Source organism: Triplophysa dalaica, chromosome 7 (genome assembly GCF_015846415.1).
Source record: "Triplophysa dalaica isolate WHDGS20190420 chromosome 7, ASM1584641v1, whole genome shotgun sequence".
NCBI classification, from domain to species: Eukaryota; Metazoa; Chordata; class Actinopteri; order Cypriniformes; family Nemacheilidae; genus Triplophysa; species Triplophysa dalaica.
Window position 1 is genome coordinate 14,728,968 of NC_079548.1, and position 12,583 is coordinate 14,741,550.

Sequence of the window (12,583 nt, forward strand, 5' to 3'; positions counted from 1 at the left end):
TACCATCTGTGAGGTATCCACTGGGGGGAAACAAGTCTTTATTTTAAATAGAAAACCTCAATCACTTGTCTCAGTATATTTAACTGACTGAACAAGCTGGTTTCATAATGTTTATACCATACTCATGATATATTTATTTTTGACAACATCTTATATCAAACAAATGTGTGTAACTGGTGCTGGTCTTTGTATGCAACTATTGGGAGCATAATGCGAGTTGTGTAACCACTTCTAATAATTGATCTTCAACATCGATCAAAAATGATTACCATTTTTTTTTACCAGTGCACAGTCTTAGGAAAGCAGGAAAGATTGATAAAAAAGACTCCCTTCTATTAAATCAGATGCATACAGCAAGGAAACGGATGACATACATTTTTCAGTTCAAATCTTGATAAAACTAGACAAAAATTGTAGCCATTTCACTTTGGTCTAAAATAATCTTAATATAATCACCTTCAGCAAAGCCAAGTTTATACGACTAAACTTATATACACCGTACAACAAGATTGCTCAGAAACACATGAAAGCGAAGCAAATTCAAAACAAATGGGCACCAGAGACAGTTCAATCCATGGGAAACATAAGCATAAGGAAGGATTATGCAGAGCAGACGCTTGGTGATCGACTTAATGCATTTGGTTGTGACTGGACACAGTGTCGTGTGCAGTACAATGTCACCGAAAGATACGAACAGTGAACGAAAGCAGCGCTTACTGACGTAAACCTGCTTTTAAAAGTTTTAAATGCATAAAGTACACCAAAGGTTCAAACCCTGCTGAAGAATCCATGTGTTCATGGGTAAGGCAAGTGTAAACATTTCTGCGAGACATTTCACCATGCTGTGTTTTTCGTACCCTGTACCTGTTGGTATCCACGTCGCAAGGTCACTGTTAAGGCTCGGCAAACTTAAACACCGCATTTTCAATGTAGACCGTCTGCAGCATTGCCCATCCTGACATTCCTTGATGTGAGTCTCGTGAAGTCTTCAAGTGTGGTTCGAGATTGTGGAAATTTGCTTTAGTCACCAAGAACAGACCAACAAAACTTTGGTCCAGATGAAATGCCAAAAAAAGAAAAACTGTATCTAGGGGTGGCACAAACCACAGTGTCAAAGAAATGTTGAAAAACTATACACAAAAAAATCTATACACGGGCAAAACTAAAAAGTTCAAGTTTTCCGAAAAAGTACACCAACCCCTGTAAAAGTATACGATAAAAGCAAGCTTGCAGGAGCCATTTCAACCATCCATATTCAAAATATATTAAAAAAAACATCTTCATAGTTCCTTTAAAAACAGGCACCTAAAACAAGTGCTAAAAATTTGCTAGAGCTACGGGGTTGTGTGGGAAGAGAAAAACAAAGGGAGATTTTTGAAATTACCCGCTAATGTAGTCCATCACGAGGACTTATGACATCAAGTAATTCCAATCGACAAAGAGAATTGCTTTTCGCATTAGATTGATGTCAGGCCAAAAATCACGATCTGTAGATAATAATCATGGCGCCATCAAACCACACAACCCTTTACTAACTCTACATCACCTTTAACTCAGTGCCTGTGCAGAATGTGGCATTTCTCACATCCACGGGCACTTAAAGCCCACTGATACTAGATTCAATGGAGATTCTGAAATGGATCAATCACTGGCAGGAGGTTTCAGAGACTCTGGTTCTTGACTGGATTTGAAACACTGACTTCTCCTTCGCCGCTGGGACCACCATCGTCGGCAGGACCGATAGTGTCATTGTCTTGAGACAGTTCCTGGCCATCTTCTTGTTTCAGATCTCTGAGGTGAGTCATGGCTTTGTCAATGGTCATGGTATTGACCAAGCCGAAGTCATGCATGCTGACCAGATGGAGAAGAATGTTTCGGCACAGATTCTTATTGACAATGGTGGTGCCGTGCTGCTCTACAAACAACATGCAGGCCTGATTCATTTGGGTGTCAGCTATGAATCTGCAAGGGAAAGTTATGAGATAATAAGCAATGTGATCAAGCCCATAGTTTGATTAGCCATCAAAAAAACAGACTTGTGCCCACAGGCCACAGTACGTAAAACTAGCATTTTATCAAAGATATTTTTAGCATAGTTTAAGATTCATTACACCATAAAATTGAAGCCTAGGACAGAGCGAGAAGTAACATACCCTTGTTTCATTACATGCAGGTTCCACAGTTTCATCACTTCTTTCTCGCCCTCATTGACATCCAAGAACTCCTCGATTTGCTTAAGGGGCAGAAAAATACACAAAAAAATTCAAGATTCTAAAACTTTTTCTGTGATTTTAGAAGTAGGCAGCAGACAAACTTCAGTCAGTCACAGAATGACAATATAATTTGTATTGTAGTCACAAATCCAAAATGTTCCTCAGTTCCTCACCATAGCGGTCTTCTCCCTGAGCCAATCAGGGTCCCTCTCATCCTCACTGTCCACATCCATCTCCTGCGGTCTCAGCGGCATGCAGCTGTCGCTGTGGAAGTACAGACGGTTGTGCCCGCTGATGTAAGTACGTTGCTGTTCCTGATCACCATCTTCAGACTCCAGGAACTCAGAGAGGCTGGGCTTTGAGTGCTTGGGTCTGCACAAAAAAGAATCATTCAAAATCTATTCCAATCTAAAACCATTACAGGCCTAAATACAGGTCCACTCATCCTTCATTTTCAGAGCTCACAGACCTGCAGACAAGGAAGTGTGTCACTGTAGTCCTCTTCACTGGTCCATTACGGCTGAAGGCAAAGCCAGGCTGGCAGTGTATGTCCTGAGGATTGCCCACGTAAGAGCCATCATAGCATTCATTAATCGACACATCTATCCTGGCTCCTTTAGGATGAGGCTGGGCAATAAACAGAGGTTTGTCAGTTTAAAAATCTCTTAAAAATCCCAAAAGACCAGGTCAGTCTTTTTTCAAGGTGAGGTGTTTGTGAATGTGTGTGATGTTGCTCACCACATAGTTAAAAATGAAGCGATTGTGCGAGAGTTTCAGGTGCTTGAGGAGGCTGTAGAGGTTACGGCAGTTCAGAGTGCACCAGGGACAGTGCAGGTCATCTCTGGCCTCCGTCTGCTGCCGTGTGTTATTGTTGTACAGGAACTGCAAAAAGGTGGAAATAGTAAGACCACACAGTAGCTCACCACATTCACTTGAGGCATAGCTATACATGCATGTTACCCACCTGATAATAAACTCTGAGTTTCTGTCGAGGTTCAACCTGAGTTTGCTCTCTTCTTAGTGGCAGATCATTGCCGACCGGATCAACAGCTGTAACCAGTCAAACATAATGTTATCCAGAATAATAATTATATTCATTAAAGGAGGCATGAATTAAAATCACAATTTTAACCCGAGCTTTTGTTTTATAAGAGGGAATCATATTCACGGGAACATCATGTAAGTGTTAGAACTGAAAACTCCATTGGTCCCGAGATAACATCTGTTATTGACACCAGGCCCAGCGAACGCCAGGTTCTGGAATGCACCCATCTATGACGACATTGATAGGTTGAACACCGCCTCCATAGAAAAATATCAACGACTACTTCTCTAGCCCGGCCCACTGGCTCGCGCATGACAATTCTGAAGCAACAAAAGTGGCATGGAAACAGATAGAGAGAGCAGGCAATAAACAAACATGCGGTTAAAGATAGATAAATATTATGCCACCCCTGGTTGTGGAAGAATACAGTTGTTGCATAATCTTCTTTCGGATTTCGATATTAGTAATGCGTGGTTAAAGTTTATTTTAAAAGACGTTCCAGCTCGTGTGGGAAAAACATGAAGCATTTGTTCGTTTCATTTCTCTGAGAATTCCTTTGTGAACAAGGCAGAGATCGACACTGTATTTGGATGTATATTGGATCCGATAGGAATGGTGCTGCAATCTTATGCGAGTAAAACATTTTTGTACTATGCGTCCCTATTGCTTTATTAGAGATCAATTGATGTGCCATGAGCACTATTCTCACAATATTAGTATTACCTGGGGACCTCTAGTCATTTGTATCAATTGCAGAGGTTGTCTGTGATCTTAAGCTCGTGCAAATCGCCATTTCTGTGATTTTTCGGGCTCATATATCATTTCAAGGTTTTATCAACAGTCATACTGCCCGTGCTAAAATCAACTAATTTTTCCCCATCACAGCCTATACAGTGCTGAATGGCAGAACATTGCCATAAATATTGAAAACATTAGCTGCTTTATGAACAATGACTAACCCCGAAAGCCACAGATGTTTGCTCGTCACCACTGGAAAGGATCTTACCTACTGCCTGCAGAGGCTTTACATTGTTTGGTTTGCTGTTGTCCAACGCACTTGATTCTGAATTGCGTGTGGCCAGCGGTTTGGCCACTGGTGCCGTTCCTCTCTCAGCTGTGTCATTGGTCCATCGCAAAGTGAATTGCAGTGTGGGTCCTTGAGAAAAGGTCTCAAAGGGTGGCAGCCACTGAGACATAGAGTAATGGTTTATTAATGACCCACAATATATTTGGATCGCAACATGCATACACACTTCCTGTAACTGACCTTGCCATCTAGTATGGTTTCCCATGTAGCCCTTTTTTTGCCTACAGGACTCTCCTCCATCTCCTGCATGGAAACTTCATACTCCCCATCCAAAAGCTGAAGGCGTCTGTTACGAAACACATCACACAGCTTACAAACCAAGCAGGCAAATGTAATATTTTATCAGTAATGGTAAACTTGAAATGTACCTGTTTTTATCAAAAACTGTCATTTGTGCGACAAACGTAGTTTCCCCATCATCCTGATGAGGGAAGTATCTCTTCTTTCTGTTAGACAACTCTTCGATTACGTCTGAGAAAATAAAGAATGAAACGGATGTTGTTCTTAAGAAAAGATCTACACCAAGCCATCATGGTATGTCATGTCTCAATCAAAAGTTGAAAATCGTACTGGTTTCTCTGTTGGTCACCCCACTGATGTCTCTCCCCCCTGGACGAGACACTCTGAACAGAAGGGAGTAAGACTTCACCATGTGACTGTTACTGGGTTCGAACTCTTGGCTGGGAACCACCAGCGTGGGGAAATTTCCCAGCTTGGTTTGACTGCTGTCCGGGTTCAGCGGCACCTGCTTTTTGCCAGTAGGAACTTGCTTAACTGGACAACTCACATCCTACCAACAAACATAAATGAGAGGAGTTAAAACTGTTCATTAAGTCCAGAGAGCACATAGTTGCAAACCAACTATACGGTTAATAATTAAAGGGGTCATATGACATGGCTAAAACCATTTTACCTTTTTTTAGATGTAATGCAATGTGCATACAGGGTTTAAGGTTAAAAAACGTTGTATTTTCCACATACCATGCATGTTTGTATCTCCTCTTTGCACCGCCTCTCTGAGACGCGCAGGTTTTTATGAAAACACATGCTCTTAAAAGCGAGGTGTGCTATGATTGGCCAGTTAACCCCTTCGTAATGTAACGCCTCTTATCATATTTGAAACATCAGGTTCCAAAGCAATTGTACTGAAAGGTACGCCTACCTTACTCGCGTATACATTTGGGCGGTCTTAGTCAAATCATACCACGAACTGATGTATATTTGTGGGGGTGTGGCTACAAAAGGCGTTTCAGGCAGGTCTGGGTGAGCATTCGCTTTTAGATAAAATGCTTATTTTGTTCCGATACTTTTTATTTTACGTGTATAATACATGCATGGGCAACTTATATAACACCAAAGACACAGAAAAACACATATTCCCTATTACCCTATAAGAACTGTGAAGGACAGATATACAGTATGCGTAATAGACCAGGTTGTTTCTTTTGATTACAGCTTGTTTTTGTTGGTGATCAGGGCCAATGAAACCATTTCAAAGGGTTTATTTGCGACACGTCAAGGCCAGAGTTTTACCTTTCTCTTCTTGTGGCAGACCTTAACAAGCAGCACTTCCACGGACACTGAGTTTTCTTCATTCTCAGAGTTTTGCAATGGCTTATCTGATACGTTAAACAACAAATCAAAATCACGAACTGTTCAAAGGACATTATTCACAGAAGAAAGGAAATGCCTGAGGCTAAAAACGTTTCAAGTCGGCTTACCAGTTTTATGGAAGAATCCAGTGAAAGTGAGCTGCAGATTTGAAGCCATGCTGTAGATCAAAATGAAAAGAACTAGATTAAAAGCGTTTTGCATGCGTTCGACCTTTTCATGCATATTTAAAGTGAGAGGAGGCAGTAAAACTGGATCAAGAAAATCATACTTGTGGGACTCCTGATCCACTTTTGATTTCTCTACTCTAAACAGCAGATCGTTCACGTTGAAGCCCTTTCTGAATCAACAAATGACAAGAAAAGAAAACATTAGCCATACGTTAAGATGGTGAATAAAACCTCAACCATATTATAAAAGACTAAAAAACATTATCAAAGACTAAAAAACATTGTCGGTTACAATGCTTCTGTTAACATGCAAATTTTAATTTTAGTCAGTATGTGGCCAGTACACGTAAATGAAAGGTGTGGCTTGCAATAAACAGGAAAAGTTCTCATTTCAAGCAGACTTTTTTTACCTTTTTGAATTTGTTCTCACGTTTCTGTGGGCCATGTATGTAAGAGTTCTGTGCAGGAAGATTGGCTGCGAAATGAACAAAAACAAACATGGAACCAATTAATCTATTGGTGAAGCACCTTTTTGCATTAAAATGGCATGAGCACATAATTTTTTCATGTTCTAGGCCTACTTACTGCTATGAGATTTCTTGTCCTAAGAAATCTGTATATTTGAGTTGGCTCTGTAAACAGAAGTTTAGAGGCATTAGAAAGCCATAAATCATGTATGATTTGGATCACTTGATCCAGTAAATTACAACAGAAAACACCATTTTGATCATAGAGATACTATTTTTTTCTCAGAAATTCTTCCACATGGATCAAGGAGGCAGTTTGGCAAGACAACTTTTCTTGTAGCCACAAGCTAGTGTCCAGAATCAATCTTTCATTAATGCCCTGTTGTTCATGACCGTTAATTCTCCGGCTGGCATATTACATTTAACATTTAACAAAAAGCCCATAAAGGCACCATTTAAGCACGTGTCATTACATTGATGATGCACGTGTTGAATTTTCATATGGGATGTGGCCTAGGCAGATAATATGCGTCCTAATAATTTTGTCGATATATTATGCCAAAAAAAACCCTTACAATACCGTCCTGATTCTTTACACTTTAAGACACAATTCGATATTTTCTAAGCTTCCGCGCAGTTTGCGGTTTAGTATCGTTTTTAGCCTCCAAGCTAGGAGTGTCGTGAAACAATCGGATCCTGGAGACTGCGTTACATAAACGACAATTTACCGTGATAACACACCAGCGAAGCTTTAAGGTCACATTTTAGTACTGACACACGAGGCTGTGGTTTGACTCAATACAAAGGCACGATGTTACATGACCACAAGTTTGGTGCGGTAATGTTAGCAACCTGCTAAACGGCTCCAAATCGCCATATTACACACGGTCGGCACAGCAAACACAGCGGAAATATGAATTACGTGCTTTTACAGTCGGATTGGCGGCAATCCCAGAGCAACTTACTCTCGAACGCTTGAAGAAAGAGTTCGTGGTCGGCTTGGATCTGCTCCATCTTGGGTCGCTTCACTGAAGTCATCACAACAGCGGACGATACGTGCGCTCCTCCATTAGCGGCTTTAGCCGTGGTGCCCGCATAAAAACCATTTCCACCCGAGCCGTGCTTTTGTGGAGCCATCCTAAAATCGAGTTAGTGGTCGAATCGAAGGTTTGAAACGGAACTCTAATGGATTCAGCCGAGTCCTGAGCCCAAACAAAGGGAGAGCAGCCGAGACTGGTTCGCCCTCTCAACAAAGTAACAGTTAACATCAACAAGCCGGTTTTTCAGTTCAGTTTGTTTTACACACCGGATGGAATTCGCGAACACACGACTGTAACGTTATAGCCTACATACACATAAGAAACAATGCGACTAAGTAACACTCACGAAGACTAAAACCTTGGAGCATTTCTTATACGGCTATTTCGATGACTTGATAGTACTAAACACCGTATTTTATTATTAGCCCCGCTGGCTGAAACAGAGGGAACAAAAAAAAACTCCCGCTTTCTCGAAGCACGGAGTATTTTCAAAGGTTAGCAGCTAGCAAACGTTCCGCTATCGGATTATTTTCATAAACAGTTTACTCCTTAAGAATACACACGTAAGAGAATATACATTGTGCCCTATAGGACGCAACCTTAAGTCGAAACTGCTGGGAATATTACCCGCCCTCCTTGTTGAATGTATGCCGCACAGCTGATAAAACCTAGATGTTGAAATTTACAGTCAAGTTTGGTAGAGTGTGTGCTGTTGAGCTACCGCCGCCTTCCGTTTCGCTTATTAATTTTTCGCGGGAAATTCGTTTTCCCTCCTTTGCTATGGCCGAGCAGCGGCTGAGGAACGAAAGGCCGGAGTTTGTGAATTCATAATTGTCCGGTTGTTACACGGTTGCTTTTATTTTGTTAAATAGAAAATAGAAAAGTATACACAATAAATACAGCAACATAATACGAAGACACCAAAACAAAAAGACACAAAAAGCAAGAGATCATACACAATACTTTGTTATTTCATAAGAGATTCTTGATTTAGTGGCATCGAGTTCTAATAAAGGCACCATAAGTGATCAGATGTATGCACCCATACTATGACAGTATTACCATAGAGTACGTTAATTCAATAATCTTATTTGATTAATGCGAAGTATATATTTATTCTTAGTTTGACAGAATTGATAGGTATGTGTTAAGGTAAAATTGTCATTTTTGTTTCATTCTGTGAACTACTTACAACATTTCTCCCAAATTTCAAATAAAAAGATTCTGTTTGCATTTATTTGCAGAAAATTTAAAACTAGAGAGAAAGGTGAAAATTACTGAAAATATGTATTTTCATACCTAAAATAAAGGAAGAGAACAGTTCATACACCCTTTAAGCAATACAACAGTAATATTTTTATATGTATTTTAAAATATATATAATCATTTTTTTCACAGTTTTCATGTGTCTTGTGTGTATACGTCACCCACACATTTAAATTATGTCGTGAATTTCTCACTCTCTTGTTGTTCTAAACACGTATGCATGTCTTTGTTGAACACAAGGAACGATATTTTAAAGGAATACGTATACGTCACAGTGTAGAGAACAGCGCGTAACAATGTATTACTTTAGAAAATGTACGACTTCCATAATTCATGTTTCAAGCAATAATGTTACGCCCAAACACAAGCTACATAGGAAGTCATGTTTTCTGATTTAACCTCAGATTTCATGATATAACTCCACTGAACCAAATTACGTTTTTTACGCCGTTTCGCCCATCAGGCGCGGTGGCCAAGTGGTAAGGCGTCGGTCTCGTAAACCGAAGATCGCGGGTTCGAACCCCGTCCGTGCCTATAAATCGGAGTGATTATGCTTTTGTTCAGACATTATCTTCTTGGTATGATAATTAAGAATATAGATTAAGTCACTTTAAATTAAAAATAGTTAGACATTCAAAATGCATTCCCCAAATCAACTAGTTATAGTTATAGAACAACTAGTTGTTCTGAAAGATAACATCATATTTATGTTGAAATGGCTACAACATTCCACATCATAAATCTCTTTACAATCGCTTTTTCTGCCTGGGAGAGAAAAACTGGAAAGCAGACCTTTCAGAAAAGGCAATCAGGAAGTCATGCTTGTTTGTTCAAAGTTATAAAAAAACGGATAAACTTTGGTTTCTGAGGAATTAAAACGTGATTAGTATAAATTATAGATTTTGACTGACCTAAACACACCTTATACAAACAAAATAGCCAGCCCAACAATAGCCAACATAGGCCAACCCTGCTGTCAAGCACGATCATCCCATGCCAGCATTATGCTTTTTTCTACAAAAAGCTAAGCATCAAAGTTAACAGGAGCTTTGGCATCAAAAATAAACCCTTGAAAGTTTGCAATCAACCGAAGTTTAGTCATTAGGTCTAATATTAATGCACCAGCAGAATAATGAACCAGGACCCAAACCAAAAGCTGCAAAATAAGGCTAAAAACAGAAATGCTAGTTTTCTAGAGACACCAATCCTACAATGGAAAAACATTAAATACAGTTTCACAATTCTAAATGTGCGAATACTGTTTACCTGAAGAAATTAATGTTTTTTAATAAAAATGTAGGCAAATTGAATAATAAATGTGTTGTATTTTAAGTGTTTGGTTCGTACATTTTAATAAGCCATAATTACTCAAAAAATATACAAAAGAAAAACATCATAAAAAACCTGATTTTGGGATTTCTTTTTTAAACGGAGTTTTCTAATTTTGTAACCAAACTCTTCATTTATTATTAAGGTACTAAATTATATCTGCTATAATATAACATACATTTTATAATGAATTTATGAAACAGACTTCAGAACAAAGGCTAAACGTCCATTTGCTGTAAATTTGTCTAGGTGTAAGTCATGCAATACACCGCTAGGTGGAGCGCCAAACTAAATCAAAAACACTGTACGCATCTGTGCAACAGCAATACTGCGCAAAATATAAGCAAAGCATGTAAAGAGTCTACGCTCAAAAGATGAACAATGCTATACACCAATAATAACGAAACAACTCACTGCTCCACACTGCGAGGAACTCAGCACATGTTTGTCATATTAAATAGCAAACGAATCCAATGCTTCGCGCGCATCACGCAGACATTTCGCAGACATTAATGAATATGCAGATGACCGACCAATAAAATCACATTTGTTGTCCTAAAACAAAAGCTCGTCAGATGTGACACATTCATAAACGCACGTGCTACCTAGAATTCCATTTTAGGGAGGGAGCTGAGCTGCAAGAGACGCGTCCGCGCGCGCTCAGCTGCAGTCGCACATGGGACGCGAGTGTGTGCAGAATCCAGGTGAATCCTTTAAGAGGGCAGACAGCCGTAGACAGCAGTGGTGACAGTCAGGACAGCGCTACTGACCAGTCAACTCGCGAGGATATTTCCATCAATGACAATTTTCAGCGCATTCGGGAGCACAGAAACGAAGTGACCCATTTTCTTTCTCAGAAGAAAGTTAAACGCGGGGTTTAGTGAGGACTGCATCTTCATTTTACGCTTTGTGACAGCAATGGGAACTGTAAATGAATCGACAAACTTTTCTTCGACTCTTTTAATAACCACGTTAATGCGGTATATCACGGTTATGGACATAAAATAGACGACCTGTATATGCGATTCACCACTGAACGGTGGATATCCAGCAGAGGTAAATAAATCTATTATAGGTTTATATGTTGATGAGAGAATTTATGAAGACAGTCTTTGCATTATTATCACCGATGGGTGGTTTTTAAGAGGTGTTTACTTGGACTTTTCCCAGGTAATAGTTTTTTATTATTTGGTTTTGTTTTATAGTTCAGTATGAGTTTTATATCACAGCTCTGTTGACGACAGAGCCAGGCCAGACGACGCATGTTAAATTACAGTTTAGTGGCAGTGGTTGAGTATTTTAAGTCTAGTAATTAACATTATATGATTTTAGTAAGGAATGGAAGTATACAGTTATTCACGATTAAATGAAAAATGGGGTTTAAAACATTCATGTGTTAGAGGTTGGGTCTTTGCGGGCAAGGTGAGTGGTAATGTTCTCTCTCAACTGGCCTACAAAGTCCCAGTTTCTGGCTCATAAAATCCTCCTCAATTAATTTCTGCCCCAGTGGTTACAGTATAACATTTAATATATATATATATATAACTAATATATATAAGCATTTATTTATTTATTAAGAAGCGCTGGTTGTTGGTATTAGTAAAACAAATAATTTTTAAAGGTTAGATTTACTTGAAATGCTAATTTAATATGTGCCTTTTAATGGCACATCATTAAAATAATTTTCTAATAAGATTTCCCATCACAATGCAGGACAGTGTGTTCTATAAATATCCCATAAGGTTTATACACATGAAACTATGTTGTTGGAAGTTTGTGAACCTGTAGTGATGATGATATTTTCTATTGTAGTAAATTTGATTTCTTTATAAAAACAGAGAAGCTCCTTTCAACCCCACTTGGCACACTTATAAGACCATTAAGTTGGATTGAGATCCTCGTGCTTTTACTTCATAGACATTTCAACAGCGTATGACTGTAATATTAAAAGGTCCCCCCTCACCGTCTAATGGGCATGTTTGTAGTGCATGTATAAACACAGAAATACCAACCCGAATAGGAAAGAATCCCAGTCAGAAATCCGTTGAACTCGTTCACCTCTCTCAGCTACCCACTTAAATCCCAAAGCAAACCCCCTTTTTTATAAGCGCAGTTTATAAACCCTTGGCATGCATGCTTGAGGGGAAGAGGGAGGCTAAAATTCCCCTCACTCTCTTCTTAATTTAAACGTTTCAGTTGTTGGATTGCTGACAAACATGGTCTGCTCACTTCCAGCCGACAGAGGCAAGGAAGCGATACAGCAGCTCCATGTCTGCGACTCCTCTGGGAGGGAAGGGTCTCCAACTTTTACCAACACCCAGCCGTCAGATTGAAAACCGGCTCCGTGCCGCTGAA

General features: G+C 39.5%; 1 protein-coding gene and 1 non-coding gene across 3 annotated transcripts; one reads left to right on the forward strand and one right to left on the reverse strand.

The window, feature by feature from the left end:
• Positions 1-9: 9 nt before the first annotated feature.
• Positions 10-8,343, reverse strand: suz12a (SUZ12 polycomb repressive complex 2 subunit a). Of its 2 annotated transcripts, none has more exons than XM_056752232.1 (16): positions 8,261-8,343; positions 6,712-6,758; positions 6,537-6,601; positions 6,228-6,296; positions 6,067-6,116; positions 5,879-5,964; positions 4,916-5,135; positions 4,714-4,816; positions 4,526-4,631; positions 4,265-4,445; positions 3,178-3,263; positions 2,952-3,095; positions 2,683-2,840; positions 2,387-2,585; positions 2,154-2,233; positions 10-1,962 (listed from the first exon to the last, which is right to left on the reverse strand). In XM_056752232.1, exons 3-16 carry the CDS (start codon positions 6,569-6,571, stop codon positions 1,662-1,664), a joined length of 1,818 nt encoding a protein of 605 aa, XP_056608210.1. In that variant the 5' UTR covers positions 6,572-6,601; positions 6,712-6,758; positions 8,261-8,343; the 3' UTR covers positions 10-1,661. The 2 variants fall into 2 exon arrangements, with proteins under 2 accessions (XP_056608210.1, XP_056608209.1); XM_056752231.1 differs by lacking the exon at positions 8,261-8,343 and adding an exon at positions 7,559-8,254.
• Positions 8,344-9,361: 1,018 nt separating this feature from the next.
• trnat-cgu (transfer RNA threonine (anticodon CGU)) lies at positions 9,362-9,433 on the forward strand. Its single transcript has one exon. It is a non-coding gene; the product is annotated as a tRNA-Thr (tRNA).
• Positions 9,434-12,583: the final 3,150 nt, after the last annotated feature.

What these genes read in the sequence shown, in the direction of transcription:
- suz12a (XM_056752231.1), bottom strand. Translation starts at nt 7,730, where the DNA reads ATGGCTCCACAAAAGCACGGCTCGGGTGGAAATGGTTTTTATGCGGGC. An exon ending in GTGGATCAGGAGTCCCACAA is followed by an intron (nt 6,117 to 6,227) that starts GTATGATTTTCT and finishes TTTGATCTACAG; the next exon opens with CATGGCTTCAAATCTGCAGC. An exon ending in CTGCATGTAATGAAACAAGG is followed by an intron (nt 1,963 to 2,153) that starts GTATGTTACTTC and finishes TTTCCCTTGCAG; the next exon opens with ATTCATAGCTGACACCCAAA.